Raw genomic sequence first — 24585 nt, 5'->3', positions numbered from 1 at the left:
TAAATTCATAAATTATAGCCTCAGATAACATGTATTCTTTCATTTTTGTCCTTGATAGTATAACAGCTACTTTTATTGGTTCACTTGTTAATAGAGACAGTTCAGGCATATCAAATGGTTTAATATTATACCAAAAATAATTTTCTTCTGAATGAACATAATAATGGTTCAGCCCTATTCAACACTGCGGTTTCTTGCAACTGGAACCATTTTCAGTGCAGTATACTAATTAGTGAAAGAAGTGTTTTACATCCTGCCTAGGGGTTCACTCCTTACCTGCAGCCCTGGTTCAGGCTACAGAGAGTGCACACTCAAGCCATGGTCTTGTGCCATGGCAGGAACTTTTGGATATTTTCCTGGTAAGAACATAAGAACAGCCCCACTGGATCAGGCCATAAGCCCATCTAGTCCAGCTTCCTGTATCTCACAGCAGCCCCACCAAATGCCCCAGGGAGCACACCTGATAACAAGAGACCTGCATCCTGATGCCCTCCCTTGCATCTGACATAGCCCATTTCTAAAATCAGGAGGTTGCACATACACATCATGGCTTGTAACCTGTAATGGATTTTTCCTCCAGAAACTTGTCCAATCCACTTTTAAAGGCATCCAGGCCAGATGCCGTCACCACATCCTGTGGCAAGGAGTTCCACAGACCAAACACACGCTGAGTAAAGAAATATTTTCTTTTGTCTCTCCCAACACTCAATTTTAGTGGATGTCCTCTGGTTCTGGTGTTATGTGAGAGTGTAAAGAGCATCCGTCTATCCACTTTATCCTTCTCATGCATAATTTTGTATGTCTCAATCATGTCCCCCCTCAGGCGCCTCTTTTCTAGGCTGAAGAGGCCCAAACGCCGTAGCCTTTCATAAGGAAGGTGCCCCAGCCCAGCAATCATCTTAGTTGCCCTCTTTTGCACCTTTTCCGTTTCCACTATATCCTTTTTGAGATGCGGCAACCAGAACTGGACACAATACTCCAGGTGTGGCCTTACCATGAAATTTGTACAATGGCATTATAATATCAGACATTTTGTTCTCAATACCTTTTCTAATGATCCCAAGGATGGAATTGGCCTTCTCCACTGCTGCCGCACATTGAGTCGACACTTTCATCAACCTGTCCACCACCACCCCAAGATCTCTCTCCTGATCTGTCACAGACAGCTCAGAACCCATTCACCTATATGTGAAGTTTTGATTTTTTTTGCCCCAATGTGCATGACTTTACATTTACTTATATTGAAACGCATCTGCCATTTTGCTGCCCATTCTGTCAGTCTGGAGAGATCCTTCTGGAGCTCCTCACAATCACTTGTGATCTTCACCACTCGGAAAAGTTTGGTGTCATCTGCAAACTTAGCCACCTCACTGCTCAACCCTGTCTCCAGGTCATTTATGAAGAGGTTGAAAAGCACCGGTCCCAGGACAGATCCTTGAGGCACACTGCTTTTCACCTCTCTCCAATGTGAAAATTGCCCATTGACACCCACTCTCTGTTTCCTGGTCTTCAACCAGGTCTCAATCCAGGAGAAGACCTGCCCTCTAATTCCCTGACTGTGGAGTTTTTTCAGTAGCCTTTGGTGAGGAACCATGTCAAACACCTTCTCAAAGTCCAGATATATAATGTCCACGGGTTCTCCCGCATCCACATGCCTGTTGACCTTTTCAAAGAATTCTAAAAGGTTTGTGAGGCAAGACTTACCCTTACAGAAGCCATGCTGATTCTCCTTCAGCAAGGCTTGTTCGTCTATGTGTTTTGAGATTCTGTCTTTGATGAGGCATTCCACCATCTTACCCGGTATAGATGTTAGGCTGACTGGCCTATAGTTTCCCAGTTCCCCCTCTTTCCCTTTTTTAAAGATCAGGTGTTTTTCTGGTGTTTTTCTGTCTCTCTCTCTTTTCTGCTCTTCCACCACTGTTACTTCTCTCTCACTACCACACAACCACTAATTCTTCAGTCCCCTCTTGGTAAACTTGAATTTTTCCTTAAGATTACAACATTGCTGCTCCCACATTTTGTGCCTTAACCCATATCCTTGCATATCCTTTCATCTTTCTCTTTTTATTTGCCCACTACAAGCTGTTGACATTTGGGGCCTAGCTGTGTGAAAGAGTGAGTGAAAGTGAATATTGCAAGCAAATATAGTCAGTTATTTTGTATTTAGGGCTGCCTCCTATCCACAAAGTCTTGGTTAACCATGATCCATAAGGGATCCTGTTGGTCCATAAGGGGAAAAAAAACACCCAACAATCCAAAGGAGGAGAATACTTTTATTCTGACCAGCACAAGAGTCTCAAAGCATTCAACAGTGTATACTGGACTTTTAACTTGAAGTTTAGCATGTGTTTTTGTGCCTTCTCAGATTGTGAACATGTCACAGCTAGAGGAAGTCGATAGCCCAGTTATGCTGGTTTATTTTGTGGAAGATCAAGATGGGGAAAGGCTCAGTGCTGTGAAGACATCTGATCTGATTAACAGAGTTGATATCCAGAAGGCCGCCATCATTCTAGGATACCGCATTCGAGGCCCAGTGGCTCAGCGTGAGTCTTACTAAGTGACACGCAATCTATACAGCATTTTTGAAAAAACATTTGGATAATACAGATATACGTTGACCAAATGGCACTTCAGTAATGACAGTCATGAATCCGTGTGGGGATCGATTTGTTTGTAGTATTTGCTCCTATAGTGAAGATGGTTTTACTATCAATTATGTGTGAATGTGTGGTACGATATTCCTTGTCACTTGAGTGAGTATCATGTAATGTTCTGTGGTGGGGCTGTGGCTTAATGGTACGGCACTCACTTTGCATGCTTTGTATCTATAGTAAATGCAATATGACACATGGCCAGCTATTTATGTGGATATTAGCTTACAATGGTGACTGGTATACTATTGTTTCTAGTGACTCTCCGGAGTTAATATGGGGCCAGATATGCTTCATTCTGAGCTTATTTTAAAATTTCAAATGAAAATGTAACAAACATTACGTGTACGTTTTTAAGCTATTGATTGAATTGAGCTTCTAAGATGGAACATGCTGTGCATTCGCATGAACGGGTAATGAGTTGAAGTGCTTATTTTCAATAGCCACACTGCGTCTTTCCTTTATATGGACCTTTATGGAGTTACTGCAAATCTGTGGGGGGAGGCAAAGAGAATTAAGACTTTGGGGGAAAGTAGAAAGCTGATCTAAACACCATTTCTTTTGATGAAGGAATTTAAAAAGGCATAGTTACTGCAGGCAAAAGTAGTTTGGGTTATATGAGCTAAGAACACAACTTCTAGTTCCTTTCCTTGGTTTAGATGGCATTTTCTTTACTAGCCTGTTAGTAATAGGATTGTAGTTTCTGCCCTTTTGTTCACTTATATAATGCATCAGCTATATGTCAGACTTAATTAGTGATTTCAGTGAATATCACAAAGAGGAGGGGGAAGAAGTGGGAGAAACCTATGCAGCGATATGCAGCAGAGCTGTCCCCAAATTAAAAATAACTTGAAACAGAAGGCTATGTAAGCAGACTTGCTAAGGCTGAAAATGTCAAATATCATATGCATAGTTTTATTATATAACATCTTAACCAAAGGTACTTTTTCTCTTTAATATTTCATTCTTGACTTAGTTATGATGCTCTTTCTCCTTCTCCTTTGGGAAGGTACCTGAATTTTTCTCTATATGGCAAGGGAGAGGGTATTTAGACAGGGAAAACTGCATGGGGAAAGGGTTAAGTACCTCCTCCTTTGGTATCTTTCCCTTGATCCATTTCATTCCCCCAAAGCTTTAATCTCACAGAAAATCTGATCATGAATCTCCTGGCATCTCATTCAGTGAGGCTGTTAGAGTTTTGCTTGGGTCTCCCAGGCAGTCTCCCATGCAGGCGCTGAGCAGACTGAGAGATCTGCATAATTCCAATAATGTAAGAGCATAATTTGTCAGAATCCAGAGTCTGGGCTGCATGAAAAAAGGCTCCTTGTTATCTCAGCTGGAAGGAAACATTCTGAACAGTATGCAGTCTCCATATCTGCTGTGCTGATGTCAGGCGCCAGCAAATCCTAGTCTTTACTGGGGCTCAGATGATGCATGGCTCATGGGCCCTAGGACAACCATGATGATGGCTGCCAGCCCGTGGTTCCTGTTACTGGCCAGGGACTGTTCCAATTACCTTAACCGGTTGCAGCAGAGTCAGTGGTTGTTGTGTAGTCATTGGGCCATAATGTATCCTGGCTCCTAAGTTTGCTGGACCTTGACTGAAGGTCGTTGAGAGCTCCCAGCACAGCTATAGATCCTACCCAAAGCCATTTTGCACTGTAGAAGAAATAGGAAAGACTCTGTGTGCACAGAACGACCCACACATGAATCTTTACAGTAATAGCTCTGTTAATGGGGATCCATTCCTGAAAAGCTGAGCACAAGGTGAGGAATTTACAGTGCAATGAACTGAATGTGTTGTCTGCCCTACTCTTTTTTTTCTTTTTTTTTAAAGAAATTTACTTCACAAGGGATAAGAGCTTTTTACAAACAGCCTTAGAAAACCGATATGCTCCCAATTGTGTCACAGGTGAAATATTCTGTTTCTCCTCCTTTCCCCTGCCCACTATCCTTTTGAAAATTTTCCAGCTGTGGACAGAATCAAAGAGTCACCTCCAGAATCTCAGAATAATCTCTGGATCATAGTTGGTGTTGCAGTCCCTGTAGCCGTGGTGCTGCTTATCATCATCATTTTGTACTGGAAACTCTGCCGCACCGACAAGCTGGAATTTCAACCAGATGCCATGAGCAACCTTCAGCAGCGACAGAAGGTAATATGGTGTGGTATGTATGTGTGTGCAACACTGTTATGAAACAGATGGAGGAGGAATGTCTCCTCTGCGTAACATATCTTGGAAAAGGCACCGCTAGGCCAGGATGACTCACAAGTGAAGAAGGAAGCTATAAAAAAACTAGAAGGCTTCCTTCAGAAAATGGAAGCCTAGTTCACATTAGGAGAACAAAAGGAACACAAACTATGGCAAAAGAAAGATAAACAGACAATAAGAGATGTGGAAAACGGAAGCAAGGAGCACATAGCAAGTCAGACAATAAAAACTAATTTAAACACATCAAAAGCAGGAAATGCATCAGGGAGACAATTGAACAATTAGATAATGAGAGAATGAATTGGAAACGTAAAGAGGATATGAAGATTGCAGAGAAGTTGAATATATTATTTGCAACTCCGCTGGATCCTGAGCCTCCGTGTTGGTCTGCCCACCCACCTTGGAGGCTCTTAATTCTATGCTGACCCTTGCCTTGCCTATGCTACTTGCCTTACCTGAAGGAGGGGGATGAAAGCCCCCTTTTCCCAAGGAGCCATTGAAAAGTTATTTCCTAAGCAACCTTGGATGTTAATGACACGTGCAAATTTAGAAAGTGTGAATGTGTAGTCCATGTCTATATTTATGCATATTATATAGTGTGTTGAGAAGTGCGCAAACATAAGAAGGATGATTCACTTGTACATTCTGTACTGTAACGTGCAGTGTGATCCTAACCCCTGGGCTAGGTCAGTACAAGTCACTTGTGCTGACCCAGAGGTGTCGCAAACGTGCTGTAAGGCACAGTTACGTTAACTTCAGAGTCAGGGAGGTCAGCATAAGGAGTTGCGCTGTCCTCCCTGCGGCAGACCTGGAGTTGGCAGGGTATGTTTGCATCAGGGGTGTGTGGGGAGGGCAGGGAGGAGGCATTTCGGGGTGGGGGAGGGTGGTCAGCAGGCAGTCCTGAGGGTGGTTGAGGAGCAGGAGGTGGGCTCAGGATCCGGCGGTTATGCTTAATCCTGACCCCATTCCCAAATGATGTAGATGTAAATCTGGTCTAATCAGATTTGCGCCACCTCCTGAAGGTGATGCAGATCCAAGTAGACCAATTGGGATCAGTGCTGCACAACATGGGGTAAGGGGAGAGCTTTCCCCTTGCCTCGTGTTGCAGATTCTGGCCCCAAACATGCGCTGGATAAAGCGCAGGCCCGCTGGCCTGCCTGCTCCAGCACAAGTTAGGATTGCATCCTTAATGTCCAAAGCTGGCTCAAGACTGCACCTGCAAAAGTGATATCTCAGCCTCCATGAGAATTGGATCCATTGATTCCAAGTTTAGGGTTGAGTTCACCAGCTGCTAAGGGCATTTTGTTCATCAGAGGTTCTGATTTACAAATGGTCCTGTAACAGTTGAAACAGCTTTGCCCACTTTTCACTTCCTTATAGAAAGACGTACTTATGTCACGTGGTGGAATGCTCTGTACTGGTGTGTTTTCTCCCCTTCAGTGCCCCTGCAAAGCTTTGATTTTGAATGTTACAATGTGTAGCTTTTTCTTTTTGACTTGGTCCTGTAGAATATGCAGTATTTCAACCAAGTAACACACTGTTAACAGCCAAAATAGCCTCTCATAAATTAAAAGGGATCTGTTGTCTGACCTCTGTTTGTTATTTATTTTAATTATTGTCTGGGGAGTTAGTTTAGTGGCTATTCATATTGAGGAATTTGTCTGTTGCAGTGTCCCAGACGGAGACATTTGCTGAAAAACACACACAGAGTTTCATATTAAAATCTATTTTTTGTACCTTCTCGGAATTTGCTTCCTTTTTTGGCTTACGATAATAAAACACAATAAAGTGCACAGCAAATTAAATCCAGTTCTAACCAATTAACAGCGCAATCCTAATTTGCACTGGAACAGGCAGGCCTCTGGGCCTGCGCTGTGTCCAGAGCAAGTTTGGGGCTGACTTCAGGCCAGCCCAGGGCAAGAGGAAATCATTCTCCTTACCCTGGTGCTACTCAGATCTGCACCACCTATAGAGGTGACACAAATCCAAGGAACCTGGTGCTGGCCCAGGCTGCCCGGGAACAGGGCTAGGATCTGGCATAAGTGCTGGATCCTGGCTCCACCTCCCGTTCCCACCCACCTACCCCCAGGCCTGCACACCACCTGCCCTTCCACGCCTCCTCCCCACCTGCTCCACACTCCCCCAAACCCCCTGCACTGGCTGGAAAGGCCAGCGGAATCCATCACAGAGACTGCATCAGCACGGGGAGGCAGGCGCACGTCCTTGCGCTGGCCTCCCCAACTCGAATGGAGGTGCAAACGTGCTTTATGCACCGGGCCGGTGCAAAGGCATTCAGGATTGCACCCTCAATCAAACAGCAACATCAAGAGATTAAAAAATAAATATACAAAAACAAATATAGCAGATTTAAAAAAGCCTAATTACTCATGCAGTTTAACAGGCTGTTTCGATGACATGGTGAATCAAGCAGGTGGAGGCTCCATGACCTTGATTACTGCAATTTGGATAGTAGATTCAGACATCTTTAAATTTGGATAGTAAGAACTTATTGAAAGAAATTAAGTGAGTTTCATTGCTTCCATGGCACCCGAGAAGGAGCCATCCTTTTGCAGCTTAAATTTGATTCAAAGTGGTAGATATAAATAAGAATTCTTTTGGAATTTATATGTAGGCAGGCAGAACAGTATATAAAAAATATTTCTTGTTTCTGACATGAAACTTCTGCAAAGGGGTGAATCTCAGCTATTCCTGCTTCAGTGACTTCACTGAATCACTGGATCAGTCTCCAAGACCGAGCTGCCTTTTAGCAGATGAATTACATAAAAGGCACATAAAATATGAATGATCTACTCTGTAAGCCACAGTGTCTTTTAAGAGGCTCCCTTTGATGGTGATTTATGTTGCCGTGTTGGGGAAGGACCTTGTTTCCTTAGAAAATGGAAGGAATGAAACTGTGATATTTATAAAACTGAATTTTTAGTCCCTTCATTTTCAGTCTGCATGTTTATCTTTAACTTGAAGGGCTTTCTCAAATGCCACTCTGGTAGATGTTGGCACGTGCTTGCACCCAGAACTAATTTCTTAGCTCTCCTCTCAGAGGACTTAATGTGATTCTCATACTTGGCAAAGCTTCAGCCCAAATAGGTTCTGTCTGAGAACTGTCAAATCTGTTCAGAAGAAATGCGGAACAATCTCTGCATCAGGGCTGAGCCATTCATGGCCTCAGGTGCAGCCCTTAGGGGTACTTGTTAGACTCCCAATTTTCCTTGTTAAGCAATTACCTATCTCTCATGAGTGCTAGAATAGATTTGAAATTGTGAGTAAAATGCTAAAGAGTTGAGTATTTATTAAGTGCACGATAAAATAACATATCAAGAAACCAAAATGCAGTCTGAGAACTCAGCTGTTGCAGAACTATCCCAGCTAAAAAGATAGATTGTGGAGATAAACTCATGACCTCTGCAGGGGAGTTACATCAAAGTGATTGGCAAGAAAGAAAGAGAGTCCAAATTTACTTGCAAGGGTTCACTCAGGCTTTTACCAATGGACATCAGTGCTTTAAAAGAATGTTCCAGAATAGATGCAGCATATTTTTAAAACTCTCATAGCTTGCCATCTGCTGCATTTATCACTTTTTCTTTTGGCTTGAAGAGTAGCAACATGCATCTGTTGTCGTACCGTGTGGACGAGTCTGCAATCAAGGCTGCTTTGAGTTTCTGCTGACCGTAAATTAGACTCATTTTTGCACAAATGTTGTGCTCATTGGCTGCTAATTCCCTGTAGATTTTTTAAGAAGACAACTAAATTCAAAGCGTCTTTTATTTTTATTTTTGGGAGGGGGCAGCTCCATTTAGTATTTTCTGTTTCCCCCCCCCCTTTCAGTTTTTCAGAATTCTGCACACTGGCATTTTTGCCAGGTCATAATTCAGCAAGACGTTTTTACTGGGTCTCCAGAGCTGCTCATAGATTAGCTGCCAGAGCTGAAATATAATTCTGTGATCAAATATAGGTCCTTACCCATTAAAGCAGTGTGCTTTGGCAGCTTCCATATTGGTTTATATGTCAAAGCAATATTCTGCTTGTGGAAGTATACATATATGAATAATATGTAGATACATGCCTATGAAAATAAGTAAATTATCTTGCCATAATTTTCTGCACATTGTATTTGTATTTTTGCTCCAGTTTACAGCATGTGATTTGATAGCTGGATTTACATTTCCTAATTGCTTGCAGGTGTTTTGTTAACACCTTGATCAGACCTACTGTTACCTTAAACAAATCTGGCTTACAGTGACTGAGAAAACTGGCCAGTCTTACCTAGTGTTGTCTACCCTAACTGACTGCTGATTGACAGCAGCTCTTCAAGGTCAGAGACCAAAATCCTAGCCCTGCTATTTCTGATCCCTTTTTGTCTGGAGATGCTAGGAATTGAACCTGGGACTGTATGCATGCAAGACAAGTGTTTGACCCAATGTGCAGCAGTGAAAGAAGAAAAATTCCATGCCAGGGGTCATTTGGAAAGGGACTGAGAATAAGGCTTCTGATATCTTATTGCCACTATATAAATCTGGTTCACAGTCATACTTGGAATACTGAGTTCAGTTCTGGTTGACACACCTCAAGAAGAATATTGTAAAGCTGGAAAAGGTGCAAAACAGGGCATCAAAAAATGATTACAGAGTGGAACCAGTGTTCCCCAAATGCTATGTGGCTGCATGACCACGCAGGTCCAAGCCAAGCTCCATGCAATATTACTCCCAGGGATTGCTAGATTTTTGCAGACACACATGATAGATTGTACCTTCTTATCAACCTCTTGACCCTGAAATTGACTTGTGAAGCCATGCCCAGATCTGTTTACGAATTGCACTATATAGCTGGCGTTAGATATGGTGGATGTGATATCCCTGGGGGCTGAAGGGGACATCACAAGGTGATGTGAATGAGTAGGAAAAGAGGAGTTAGAAGTAACATCCATACTATGGATCCCAAAGCACAATGGCATTGACCATCTAAATATAACTTGCAAGCAGGAGACAGTAGGCATCTTTTCTTGTAAGAATTCAACTTTTATCTCCATCTACTGGTTCAACTTGATAGTGCAGCCTTCTCCAACCTGTTGTATAGTAACATTAGGGTGTTTGGTACCATTTTGCTTAGCAGTGGCAACTCAATCAATCAATCAATCAACAGTATTTATATACCGCTTTTCAACTAAAAGTTCACAAAGCGGTTTACAGAGAAAAATCACATAACTAAATCGCTTCCTGTCCCAAAAGGGCTCACAATCTAAACTCCATCCACAATTCTGTTTAATGTTGTTTGGCTGAAAAATCACAAATGCGCAGTATTTTTTTTATAAATATATGAAATAGAACATTTTGATTAGATATACTGTGCATTTACCTACACTGTTTATCTTTTTCAGTGTATAAAAAGATCTTTTTCACTAAAAAGTATAAAAAGATCTTTTTCACTAAGAAGTATAAAAAGATCTTTTTCACTAAGAAGTATAAAAAGATCTTTTTCACTAAAAAGTATAAAAAGATCTTTTTCACTTTTTCACTGTTTATCTTTTTCACTAAAGCAGTGTACCTGAGATTTCAGGGAATCTCAGTTCTGCTTTACAAACAAAATGTACCACTGTGTATGCAGAACAAAGGAGATTTTGAGCTCCCTGGAAGCTCAGCAAGTAAACTGTGTCTAAAACAGAAATTCCTATGTAAGAATTCCTATGTAAGAAAGGGGCTGTTTTGCCCCTTTAGGCTTCTGGGCATCTCTGTGGCACCTAATATTTCTTCCCCTCTGCCTGCTGCTTGCCTTTAGGTACATCTACTCCAGTTGTCATTCCTGGGATGTGTCTCAGGATATACACGCATAAATGCACTCTTAACTGCAGTGGAAGTGGTTGTTAAAACCTTTATATTATGGCTTTGATTTGTGGCATTGTGTAGTACATAAGGACAACCTCTTTGGTTTGAATCTTCTTGAACCTTTACATCGGCCTCAGAGGTCCTGCTTTCTGGCTCATCTTTAACTGAAACATGCCTGATAGGTATTAAAAGGGCCTTGTTGCTGGCAGCAAACTTGTAGAATTCTCTCCCCCAGGGAGGAACATCAGGCTCCCTCTTTTGCAGTTGGAATCATTTTATTTTCACCTGACCCCTGGATTGTAATTTTATTAGGTCACTGAAATTTGTATTTGTGCTTAGATGGTTGATTTTGTACTTGTATACTGTATTTTCAGATTATTGATCTTACATTTTTTTGTGGTATACAGTATATTATGTTTTGTATTGTGAGCTGCCTTGTGTATCTTTGTAACAGGAAAGGTGAAATATCAATAATTAAAATTAGAAATTAAGTTTTTCCTTAAAGAGAAACTACTTTGCACAGAAATCATGGTGAATGGTTAATTGTTTGTGACAAGAATCCAAGTTGATTGTAACCAGCCAGTTGTGGAAACTCTCCTTTTTATCTTGTCACGCTGTCAAGTAAATGATTTTCCACTCCTTCTCTTTTTCCAGTAGTGGTGCATCTCTGCTCTCTTTGCATGCTGTTGTGTCATTTGGCAAATCTTTGGGTTCTTTAGCCCAATTTTAGCTTGCCTAGTTACAATGTTGGCTCATGATTGCTTTGTCTTTTTCTTCCTTTTTTGAACTGCAGCTACAAGCCCCCAGTGTGAAGGGCTTTGATTTTGCAAAGCAGCATTTAGGCCAACACAACAAAGATGATATCCTGATTATACATGAGCCAACTCCTCTACCAGGTCCAATTAAAGACACCACCCCCTCCGAAAACGGTGACCTGCCGAGTCCTAAGACCAAGAACTCTTCAAAGCCATCCAAGAATGTCCGGCACAGAGGGAGGTTAGTTCAGAGGATATGAAATTGCTTGGCACAGATTAACGTTAATTAGCTGTGGGGGATTATTTTGCTCTCTCAGGCTTTTTTCACTTTTTGAATAGCCTTTGCTCAGGAATTTGCCTTTACCTTAATGCTCAAAGAACCTGTGCCCAATTCCTTTATGGGCTATTCTGCTGGACTGCTTTATAATTGTGAAAAAATCTCGCTTCAGAATTGGGGAAGACACAGGATTCGCCTGTGACAGTCTGGTGTTGACGTGATTTATTTGTGCAGTTAAATTTCCAATCATCCAAGCATAGACCAAATGAAATCTTGTGATGGGGATTGATTGATTCATACATACACACATGCATACATATTAGCATGATCTATAGAAAGGCCAATGAAATCCATAAGTATTATAACAACATGAACAGAAAAGAGGAAATGCTCAGTCACACCTGGACCCCGGTCATAGTAAAACTAACACTTTGGGATTCAACAAAGAACAGGCTGAGACATTGGAAAAAGGAAACAGATAACTAAGTGATGGAATGGCGTAATGAGGTAATTGGGGTTGAAATCAGAACGTTGCATATATGCAATAGGGACCAAATGTGTACAGCAGTGGGCCGGGCAAAAATGGGTTAACTTATTTTGGCTTATGGTTAACTTATGGCTGAGTTATTGGAAAAGTCTGGCTATAAAAGCTCATGTTCCTGTCTTGGCATCTCAGTGGGGATAAGCCCTGCTGGTTGCAGGTGGCATTTGACTATGCTTAGGCTTCCTTTGAGCATTAGGCAGGAATTTAGGTGGAACCTTTTTACGTGTGAGGGTTCCATTCCCTGAAACTCCGTGATCAGGAAAATTCGCATGTTGCCAGATCTAAACCTGAAATGACTTGATTTTACATAAATTCTCAGTTGCCTCCCTGCTCCGTACTCTGCTGTTGCCTATTGCTTGTAGTCCCTGTTTGTTTCGCAGATGGAATACTGAGCTTTTAAGAGCCCAGTCCTATGCTTTTCTACTGAGAAGTAAGTCCCCTTATAGTCAATGGATCTTTCTCCCAAGAGAGAGTGAATAGGGTTGTAGCCTGAGAGCCTAGTCCTATGCCTGCCTACTCAGAAGTAAGTCCTATTATAGTCAATAGGGCTTACTCCCAGGAAAGTGTGGAGAGGATTGTAACCTGGGAGCCCAGTCCTATGTCTTCCTACTCAGAAGTAAGTCCCATTCTAGTCAATGGGGCTTACTCCCAGGAAAGTGTGGATAGGATTGTAGCCTAAATCTAATGCTTAGGATTGCTGGAAGACTTGCTTGCTGGGCTGTTTTGCTTGTGTAGGCTGGAGCACAGAGAGCCTGCAGCATCTCAATCTGAAGGAGGGGGAATTAGGCAAACACTCCCTGGGTTTTTTAAAGCAATCCCCTCTGTTACTACTGCACCTGCCCCGTGCATGTGTGAGAGAGTGAGCGAGTGCTCCTCCTTGCTGCACCTGTTCTGGCTACAGAGTTTTTTTCCCTTGGCTTCCCCTCTTCAGCCTCTTTGATAGCTCAAGGGCTACAGGAGTCTTATTGTTCCTTCACAAGACACACAGCTCCGGAGCCTCTTCCATGTCTCCAGGGCTGTTTCTGTGCAGCCTTTTTTCAGTGTTTTGGGCTGCCTTGAAAAGGATCAAGACACCAACAAGGTGTGTGTGACGTTGAATTCCCCCCATTTGCATTGAGATAAATCTGCAAATAAAAAATCCTTGTGTAAAAAGGTTGCACCTGTATTTGCTGTAGTTTTTATGTGCTATTCTACCTTAAGTGAGTTCCAGTCATTCTAGGTGTCGGCTAACTTTAATTTTATCTTATTTCCTTGAGAAAACTCTACAGAGTTAAGGTGAAATGTCAGAATTCGATCTAGACTTTGTGATTAGAACCTTATGTGTTGCCTTAGAACACGAAAATGAATCTTTCTTTAGGTGGTAACTCTGGCTACAGAAGCCTTAGTGACTATTTATAACAGGGGTGCTCACACTTTTTTGGCTCGAGAGCTACTTTGAAACCCAGCAAGGCCCGGAGATCTACCAGAGTTTTTTTACAATGTTCGCGCCATCATAACATATAACATTTATGTGTACAATATATGTTGGTGTACCTTGAGCCCCACTGATTATAACAGGACTTACTCCTGAGTAGACATGCCTAGGATTAGGCTGTGAGGCTGCAATCCTAGCCACACTTACCTGGGAGTAAGCCCCATTGAGTACAATGGGCCTTACTCCTGGCGTTTCCTCCCAGAGGCACCTGAAGGGGGGGGGTCGGCACTCCGCGATCTACTCATTTTGCCTCGCGATCTACCAGTAGATCGCGATCTACCTATTGAGCACCCCTGATTTATATCCCCTCTTGCTTCCATACTGGAACTCAAGGCAGCATGTAAAGGGTTCCCAGGTGCTCTACCATGCAGGTACTGGCTAGAGGCAACATTGCTGCCTCATGTGCCATCAGGACTCTGAGGAAAAGAGTCATGTAGCTAAATTATGATATATTGTTTTATGCTATACTTGGCCTCACCCACCTTGCTTACCTCCTATAAGCTTATATTAACTCTAAATACATCTTGCATTATTTTTGAGAGAACTTAAGAGAGTGGTCAACCTACTGTGTGCTTCCATCTGGTGATGGAGATGGTTTCTAAAGGTGGAGGGCTCCATTTTAATGTCATACATAATTCCCATCAGTAGAATTATCCACCATGAATTTGTTTAATTCTAGTGTCCTGCTTCATTGAACCTCAGACTTAATTTTGTGTTTGAATGAAGCAATACTTCCTCTTTCTGCCCATCAACCTTGTTTCTTGAAATCTGCATATTACTGACCGCTGTGGAAGGCACAGAAGAGGAATGCAGCAAGAATCCATTCAAACTCAAACAGGAAGTTTAAGCTCCATCACAAAAGAAAAGTGGAATATATACATAAGAACAGCCCTGCTGGATCAGGCCAAAGGCCCATCTAGTCCAGCTTCCTGTATCTCACAGTGGCCCAACAAATGCCCCAGGGAGCACACAAGACAACAGACACAACCTGTGTCCTAGGGCCCTCCCCTACATCTGGCAATCAGAGGCAGCCTGCCTCTCAAACCAAGAGCTTGCACATACCTACTATGACTTGTAACCCATAATGAACTTTTCCTCCAGAAATTTGTCCAATCCCCTCTTAAAGGCAGCCATCACTGCCTTTAAGATGCCATCACTACTTCCTGTGGCAAAGAGTTCCACAAACTAATGACACACTGGGTAAAGAAATATTTTCTTCTGTCTGTCCTAACTCTCCCAACACTCAACTTTTGTGGATGTCCCCTGGTTCTGGTGTTATGTGAGAGAGAAAAGAGCATCTCTCTATCCACTCTGTCCATCCCCAGCATGATTTTGTATGTCTCAATCATGTCCCTCCTCAGGCGACTCTTTTCTAGACTGAAGAGGCCCAAATGCTGTAGCCTTTCCTCATAGGGAAGGTGCCCCAGCCCAGTAACCATTTTGGTTGCTCTCTTGTTCACCTTTTCCATCTCCACTATATCCTTTTTGAGATGTGGCGGGCAGAACTGGACACAATACTCCAGATGTGGCCTTACCATCGATTTGTACAACGGCATTACAATATTGGGTGTCTTATTCTCAATGCCTTTTCCAATGATCCCAAGCATGGAATTAGCAGTCTTCACTGTCGCCGCACATTGAGTCGACACTTTCATCGAGCTGTCCACAAGGACCCCAACAATCTCTCCTCTGATCTGTCTCGGACAGCTCAGATCCCATTACACTATATGTAAAAGTTTTGATTCTTTGCCCCAATGTGCATGACTTTACACTTACTTACATTGAAATGCATCTGCCATTTCGCTGCCCAGTCTCCCAGTTTGGAGAAATCCTTCTCGAGCTCTTCACTTCTGGTCTTCACCACTCGGTAAAGTTTGGTGTCATACAATTAATGTGTCAATCTTATTAAATGTGTTTGATTTGGTTTGGGGGTTTTTGTACCTACAGAATTTCCCCCTCAGATGCTGACTCCACTGCAAGTGAACAGTCTAGTGGTCGAGAAACAGGAGAAGAAACTTCAAGACCACAGACTGCTGTCAATGAGGTCAAACCCCACAGAGTCAGCAAGACTGGTATGCTGCACCCTCTGTCATATGTTACAGTTTTCATCATTCTGGTAGAATTTCTACCCTATGTTTATTCACAGTCCAGACACAGGTGGGCCAGGAATAACTGAGCATAGTGGAGATGCATTTGTTTGGTCTTGCTTCTGAAGTGTCATTTCATGGATGTGTGGAACATATAGATTTGTGTGAGAATGGAAACATGCATGGAATATGTCTATAATGTGCTTTTGGTCTCATTATTTTTCACATTTGGATTTATGACTGCAACATCTGCCAATAGCTATGATAATAGAATGCTTTGGTAGTAAGATAGAGAACAGAGATGGTCAACTACACCTCTTCCTACGCCATGGATAATGCGGCTAAACTGCACCTCTTTCTACGCCCTAGTCAGGGGGTACCAGGGAGCGCTATACCATGCAAGACCCTGGAGTAACCATGACATTATAATCTAGACCTGTGAAAGTGTGTGATACTGCACCACAGAGCTGCAATCATATTTTAAAGGGGATAAAAATATTCATGGTATAGTCCTCCCAGGACTTCTCCATTTCAAAAATTTGGTGAGAGATTTCGAGCTTAAATTCAGCACCACATCAAAAATGGCCCATGTATGAAAAAAGTATGTCTTGAAAGATTCTAGTATATAATTCAAGGATAAAAAGATGCCGCCCACTGCCTTAAGAACAGAAGGAGAGCCATGCTGGATCAGCCAGGAGCCCATCTAGTTCAGCTTCTTGTATCCCATCAGGCTCTTCAGGAAGCACTCAAGACAGCCAGATACCCATATTCTGTTGCTATGGCCTTGAAGTGGTGATACATTCTTGGGATGTTTATGTATCATGTCCATTTTAAAATATTTGAATCAATCCTTACATTAAAATATAATAGAGTTCTTTTCAATAGGATCTGGCTCTCCTTCTGCCAGTCTGTTGAATTATAACTATACTGTCGTTATCTTTTTTCTTAATGCTGCCAGGAGTAAACAGAGTGGGTAAGCTTTTCTTCTCACCATTTTCCAGCTCTTAATCGCCTTCCCAATCAAGCAGCTTTTCAGATATGCAGTTGTCTTGTTTTTGTTTTTCGTTTTCAAGGGTTTGCTGTGATATTATTTTTTAATGGTTTGAAGCATTGTTAAATGCATTAATGTGAAGCATGAAGTTATCTCTTCAACAACTGGCTGTCTCCCTTCTGCAGTTCTGGTGCCCCAGGCAAATTCCCCCCTTGCTTTTCAGATATGTGAAAGCCCCCAGTGTAAAGCTCTGGCAGTTGCAGCTCCTATTGGAAGATCTCAGGTTTCAGGACTTGGAATACTCTCTGGTCAAGATGCTGGAGAGTTCTAGAGAATAGTGAGATCTGTCTATTTATAAAGCAGGTGCTTATATCAGAATCTGATTCCTGATTTCATTCATTTTGTTTTCTCCCCTGCACCTTCTCCAAAGGAGTTCAGGGTGGTATACAGTGGTCCCTCAGAGGCCCTCCCAGACGTGACCAGAAGTGGCTTCTGGGAGGAATTCTGAGGCCAGGGAAGGCACATGGAAGTGGGCCGTGAGCCTTCCCCAGCCTCCAAAAGCCCTCCCAAACGCAACTGGAAGTCACTTCCAGTTTGTTCCTGTGACTTCCAGAAACATCAGGGAGACCTTCTGAATTTGCTGGGAGGCCAGTGCTGCCTCATCCAGGGGGAGGAGGTGAATTCCTGCAGTGCCATAACCCTCTGTGGATTATTATTACCAAAATACTGCAGGTTTCGATATCCATAGTGGGTCATGGAACTGATAATCTGTGGATACCAAGGACCTACTATATATGGATCTCCTCTCTCCCGCTCTGTCCTTGCAACAACCTATGTGCATCCAGCATTTATGTGTTTGGGTGGGGTAGGGGCAGCTGCATTTTTTCCTCTTTTATTCTGTGTTTCTTTTTAGAAGACGGTGTTACTGCTAAATTTCTGGGCTAAATTTTTTGTGTGGGTTTTCCCCCCCCTCTAATATGTATCTTTTGGGGGCAACCATATACAGTCTCATATTTGACCTAGGCAGGGCTATTGTTCTTCCTCATCTCACAGCTTTGGTAAGCTTCCTGCAAGTTGTCAGCTCTGTCAAGAATTAAGTGTATATTCATTCAAAGCAGTTGTGTGGCTTTTATAAGGCAAAACCTTATAGCCTTAGGAAAGTGTAATGAAACTGTTTTTGGCATAAGGAGCCATTCTGACTGTAGCAGATAAACCTTCTAGGAATTAATTAACTTGTAGAGTGTGCAGCATTTGAACTGCCCTCTATGTGTCTTTGCCAGTACATTTAATGTATGCCAGTTGCAATCACAAGGTAAAGGAGCTCTCTGCTCTCACTGCCCTTCTCTCTCTCCTTTAGCACCCCACTCTTGCACTTGTAGTTCAAACGGAGTGATATATGTATGTGCACACAAGCATATGAAGACCTTGATAGCATAACAGTGCCGCCTCTAGAATACATAGGTGGCCTAATCTTACCCCTGCCAGCCCAGAGCGGGCAGAGCCACCATTGCAGCCTGAGCTGTATGCTATGTGCCAGCCAGGAACCAGATAGCCCAGGAGAGATATTTTTTACTTACCTCCCCATACACTGCCTGATCCCTAATAGTTCTTTTATCTTAACTCCATGGCCTGATCCTCAGATCTATGTCAGCTCTTTAGTGTTTTTGTCTTTTGTCAGCTCTTTTGTGAGCTCCTCAGATCTATGTCAGCTCTGGGGGTGAGTCCATCTCCCAGGGGAGGGGGAGATAAGATCCGGTATGTACAGCAGCTGCTGAGATCCAGCCCAGCCCCTTGCCTCTCTGATCTGATCTGTCCCTGCCGCCACCTTACGATGATAGTGGAGTGTGAGGCCTGAGTGTGGCCTCTGGGGCTTTCCACTGGTGACAGTGTCCTGCAGAATGGCAGAGTGGCTGCTGCACCAGCAACCCAGTCCTTATGCTAGCAAGTTATAGATTCCTACTTGCAGCTGAGGTTTATCTCCAGGTTATACTGTATTACTGAAGAACTTTTCCCAGAGTCTTTGAGCATGACTGAGATTATTGAAACAACAGTGTTTTCTGCTTTTTCATCTCTCCTTGAAATTCAGGCCCACCACAGATCAGTAATGGAATGGAGCAACACTCTTCAGCCTCCATTTTTGAGCACGTGGACAGAATGTCACGATCCTCAGACGTCAGCAGGAGGATCCCGAGCAAGATCCAACTGATTGCCATGCAGCCAATTGCAGCACCTCCAGTTCAGAACCAACCAATTTCTGATAGAGTAGCAGAAACCAACAAAATTAACAAAGAGGTATTGCCTTTTGCAAACTGTTTCATGATTGGTAATGTAAAGATTATAAATCTCCCACTTTAAGACATATCTACACCACAGACTTTAAATAGTTTAATAGAGATTCCTGGCTCCCTACCCTACATAATTAGTAGCCTTCTTTGGAATAAGCCATGATATGTCTTAGAGCAGAGGTGGGCAACCTGTGTCCAGTGGCCAGATGTGGCCTGCCACCTTTAAATATCTGCTTTGTAATCCCTCAAAGATATATCCACCTGGCCCATGGAGATCCTAAAAGAGAATTCAAGTTTGTAAGACTTCCAGTGTAAGCAGACCAAGGGCAAACACTTCCTTTGAGTGCCTCTCCTTGCTGTGCCCATCTCTCTTTTCTTAGCTCTATGGCCTGATCAGGAGGTTTGTGCATGCATATCAAACACTCATGTATTCTTACTGGTGATGGGCCCCATGTCTGGCACCTGTGCAGAAGAGGGTTGCTGGCCCCTGCCATAGAGCTGGGGTGGGAAACTGAAGGCTCACAAGTATTCCTTCTAATCTGGCTGTTTGCTTGGTTTTCTTGACAAATCATTTGACTTCAGCCTCTTATATTGCTGAACTGTGTCAGGCAAGTGCATGATTTTTAGGAAGAGCCTGACCCAAACTAGTTTTCTGAGGTGATGAAAGCAGTATGAACCCCCTCTCATTCTCAACAACAGATCCTTTCTTGGAGGAAATGCTTTGCATAGGTGTTGGTAGAAAGAAATGGATAAGAGAAGCCAGACTTATTGATATGCATGTATACTCGTACAAGTATATATGCCATGATGTATACTTGTACAAGCTGTGATGTGTATGTGCAACCTCCTGATTTTAGAAATGGGTTATGTCAGAATGCCAGATGCAAGGGAGAGCACCAGGATGCAGGTCTCTTGTAATCTGGTGTGCTCCTTGGGGCATTTGGTGGGCCGCTGTGAGATGCAGGAAGCTGGACTAGATGGGCCTATGGCCTGATCCAGTGGGGCTGTTCTTATGTTCTTATGTACTTCTTATGTGGGGGCTCCCCATATAGGTTCCTTTGTACTCTAGGGACCTTGTACGTCCTTCTGAGTTCCTATGTTTGTAAAACTTTGCTGGATTAGGACAAATAACATTCTCATTGACTCTTATGATGACAGAGAAAGAGGCATGTAGAAAATGAATGTGGTACTTGTATATGTGAAGCTGAGTGCAGCGTAAAGCTGATTTTTGCACCAAGCAAAAAAGAAAGTTCTCTTACCTTTGTTAAAGGCTCCCTTGAAACCAACAGGGAAAGAATTGGAAAGGGAAGTCATCTTTTTGCCAAGCCATCTTTTTGCCATCTGCTCTAAAAAGCAGTCAAAAATGGGAAAGAGGGAGGAAAGGTGTACATTGTGTCTCTCCATGTTTTATTACTTTGGCTCTGCCCCCTTCTAGTCAACTTCCACTGGGGCTGGCAATTCTGTTGTATCTCAGCATCAGGTATAATTTGGTCCTTCAGTCTCTCCCAATGCAGGGAGATAGCAAAGTTTCTGCGCTTGGGAGACTGACAGAGACTCATAAAATGAACTTCTCTGCAGAGGGGAGTTCTTATTGTGGCACACTCTGTAATTAAAACTTTGGGGGTATAATACTGAGGGATTCCTCACAACTTAATCTATTCATGTGTGCTCATGCACATGCTGTTTACCATATAAGCAGATAATCTGGATCCCCAACAGCTTACTTACTGCTGTGTTCTTATAGCAATTTGCAGGAAGTATAATTTGCTGCTTGTCATGCGTTTTTTATTAACATCCTCTGCATGCTCTCCCTAATGGCTCCCTGTGTTCGCCATCTTGCTGTGTGTAATAATTTTTCTACCTGCAATGTCCATAAGAGAATGACAAGCTGTTGAATGAGTTATTGAGGTGTTGGTGGGATGTATGACGATCTTGTCTCTTCTGTTGTTTTTACCGCTCTGCACACTCTGTTTCTGTCGCAGACAGAGAAAAGTTGCTTGTTCCACAGTATATTTTGTGTTTCTCACTTTTTTAAAAGATTCAAACCGCTCTGCGGCATAAATCTGAAATTGAACATCATCGCAACAAGATCCGACTTCGAGCCAAGCGCAAAGGGCACTACGAGTTTCCAATAGTGGATGATATGGTTGTCATTGATACCAAAGAGCAGCAGAGAATGTACCGCAAGGCACAGATGCAGATAGACAAGATCTTGGACCCTGGAGGCAATATGCCCACTGTTTTCATAGAACCCCGGAAGAGGTAACAATAACACTGGGAAAATTGGAGAAGGAGCCAATTCTGTATGCAGACTTTGCCAAACTTGCGCCTGTGTGATTTGTAAATAATGTGTGTTAAGAAAGTCCATGTATAAAAGGAATTGGACTCAATTGAGGGCCTGTGATAGTGAACTCTGAAGCATAATAGCATTTCATGTGTTTGGTTATATTTTTAAAATGGATCTCTCAGAAAAGGAGCCTTTGCTCAGTGGTTAGAGCATTTGCCTTGTATACAGATGGTCCCAGGTTCTGCCCCTACATCTCCAGTCAGCACTGGCAAAGACCCCTACCAAAAACCCTGAAGAGCCACTGCCAGTGTAGTCAGTACTGACCTAGATAGATCAATGACTTGGCTCATTGTAATGTAGCTGTCTGAACAGCATATTCAGTATACCTCAGAGCATTACTTCTGCTATAAAAGCTTCCCAGCAATAAAGATCTCTGGATGGACTGTGCACTGGGTGTCTTCCTTGCTTGCACTGAGCTTTCCTTTTCAGTCATGGCACTTCAATTATAGACTGCCCTAAGTAGGCTGTGGACATATAGCAAACTCACTGCTGGTTTTCTGGAAACAGATCAAGGCCATTTTATGGGCCTTTCCATGGGCCTTTAAAGTATAATTTTAATTCATTCACAGTTCTTTCAGTGGCTGTGTCTTGTATAGGTGTTTAGATTTTTATCTTAGATTTTTGTTGGTTTTTGTCTTGGACTGTGCTATGGTGCTGTTTTAATATTTTATTATTTAATAAGCCATCTTGTGAGCCTAGAGGACAAGAAGGCACAAGTAATTGAGGAAGCCGTTTCATGATGGCGTTTACTGTGCACCCAATTTCGACTCACTCAGATTATTATATTCTGGCTTTTTTAATAGTGAAAATGTTAGATAATGTGGTTCAAATTTTGCAAGGTTTCTGTGTAAAATGACTCGGAAAGTCCAGTTTCAGTTCAGATAGTCATATCAGTTCAGGTGGTCATATTAAGCAACAAGATGTTTAGTGTTTTACTTTTTATTTCTTCATAGTTCACGGGCCAAACGTTCCCCAAAGCAACGTCGAAGGCATCAAATAAATGGTAGTCCAATGGATGCTGACAAGGATAGGTTAATCACGACCGACAGTGATGGGACTTACAAGAGGCCCCCAGGAGTCAACAACTCTGCATACATAGTATGTGCTGATCCTTTGGAAGTCAGCCCTTGCTACCTTTGTGATAAGCTGTGGATTAGGAATGGGGTGGGGAAGGTGTTTGGTTTTGAAGAAGCACTGATACTTGCGGCTTGAATCAGATCACTGCATGAAGATGCTATAAACAGTGAGCCTATAAAACTGTTCCTCTGTCTTCCATAAAAATTTTGAGTAGGATTTTTTTAGTCCTAGTGTGAAACTATTTTTTCCTGGTAAAACAGATGTAATTTGGTACTCCAGAAGATGCCTTTCTTCACCAAGGTCTGATTTGCAATGCCTACCCTATAAAAGCATTGAAGGACATACTCAGCTGTAGTCTGGACAGAGGTGGAACCAACATGTGACTTCACTCCTACAAGCAAACAGCAGTTCATTTATGGGGAAGGGGGGGCACGCAGAATGGGGAATGGTGAAGTACTCAAGCATAATATGAATCAGTCCTCAGCTTAATTATCAATTCAATTACGTAGCGTCGTCTTCTGTGTGGGAAGTTCACAGGTTCAGGTTAATCATTGTGAGATTTTGAAGTTCAGTATCATGTGCTAAATTAAACACACTACAGCTGTTGAATGAGATGCATCTGTCCTCTCATGTTCACGCCCCTCGCATTAGTGCATTCTAGAAAATGCAGCCAGACCTCTATGCATTGGGCAAAGAGGGAACTTTTAAAGTGGTGACTCCCTTATATTCACAGGGGGAGATCAGCTGTCTCTATTCATCTCACTGTAGCATCCTTCCTGGTAGCTAGCTGTTGGCTGGTGTCTTTTCTTAAAACATGTGAGTCCCTTGGACCAGGGAACCATCATGTTATTCTTTTTGCTATGTAAGCTGTTTTGAAAGCTCTCCTTTGTTGAAAATCAGTATACTGGATAGAATTCATAATAATAATTGGGAGAAGAGGATGCTATTAGGGATTCTCATGCATAATAGCTACATAAGCCTTGTGCAAAATATGGTTCTTGAGACAACATAACCATAACAAACAAAGCCAGTCTTAGTGGGAGCTATGCCCTTGCTGATGCTTAGAGCAGCGGTTCTCCCACATTTAGCACTGGGACCCACTTTTTAAAATGAGAATCTGTTGGGACCCACCGGAAGTGATGTCATGACCAGAAGTGACGTCGGGAAGGAAAATTTTTAACAATTCTAGGCTGCAACCCTACCCACAGTTACCCAGGAGTGAGTCCCATTTACTGTCATTGTTAATAGAATATAATTAGTGGCTTGTTAAAAGTACAGGTCTGTAACATTTCCCCAAATGCAGTCACATGCCAGTCTAATATATTAAAAAGAAAATATTGAAATGAATGGGGACCCACCTGAAATTGGCTCACGACCCACCTAGTGGGTCCTGACCCACAGTTTGAGAAACACTGGCTTAGAATGGTCCTCCTTACCCCACCATCTTTCTGTTCTCTTTACAGTCTGATCCTGACCTTCCTGCTGAACCCCACACACCTTCTTCCACTGATCTGGGGAAATACTCTGGTCTACCCCCACACCCTGCTCAGTATATCCCTCCTCAACCATCAATTGAAGAGGCCCGTCAGACAATGCATTCTCTCCTGGATGATGCCTTTGCCCTGGTGGCCCCCAGTAGCCAAGCAGCTAGTTCTGTTGCCATCACACATTCCGGAGGCTCAGGAGGACAGGCAGCAAATGGCACTCCTGTTCGGGCAGCAAGGGAAACGCCAAACAACCAATGGGGATCACCGTATGGCCCAGCTCACACAGTAAGCAGTCCAAACAGTGGTCATTTGGGGACTCCAATGTACAGTTTTAAAGCTTGCAGAGCCTGTGGGTTGCTAGTCTGTCTAAATCAGGAGTGTCAAACTTGTTTCATATAGTGGGCTGTTCATGATGGCCGGAAGTGACATCACTAAGCAGGAAATGACACAATTAATCAGATGATGGCCAGAAATTAGCACTTTGTTTTCCCTCAGAAATTCATTAGCTGCAACTGACAGGAGAGAAAATGTGCAAATTTTGTTCATAGTTTCAAGATACGAGA

General features: G+C 42.7%; 1 protein-coding gene across 1 annotated transcript in view; it reads left to right on the top strand.

The window, feature by feature from the left end:
• The window catches only part of KIAA1549 (KIAA1549 ortholog), a 121695-nt gene that overhangs the window by 87766 nt on the left and 9344 nt on the right, over nt 1–24585 (top strand). The window contains exons 9-17 of the mRNA XM_066633492.1: nt 2366–2543; nt 4623–4804; nt 11492–11694; nt 15696–15820; nt 16794–16808; nt 18913–19118; nt 21150–21373; nt 22412–22556; nt 23999–24307. Of these exons, the coding sequence (XP_066489589.1) occupies nt 2366–2543; nt 4623–4804; nt 11492–11694; nt 15696–15820; nt 16794–16808; nt 18913–19118; nt 21150–21373; nt 22412–22556; nt 23999–24307 (1587 nt within the window). The remainder of the gene's footprint in view (nt 1–2365; nt 2544–4622; nt 4805–11491; nt 11695–15695; nt 15821–16793; nt 16809–18912; nt 19119–21149; nt 21374–22411; nt 22557–23998; nt 24308–24585) is intronic.

The sequence above is a fragment of the Tiliqua scincoides genome, chromosome 7 (genome assembly GCF_035046505.1).
Source record: "Tiliqua scincoides isolate rTilSci1 chromosome 7, rTilSci1.hap2, whole genome shotgun sequence".
NCBI classification, from domain to species: Eukaryota; Metazoa; Chordata; class Lepidosauria; order Squamata; family Scincidae; genus Tiliqua; species Tiliqua scincoides.
This window is presented reverse-complemented; position numbering and strand designations above follow the sequence as displayed.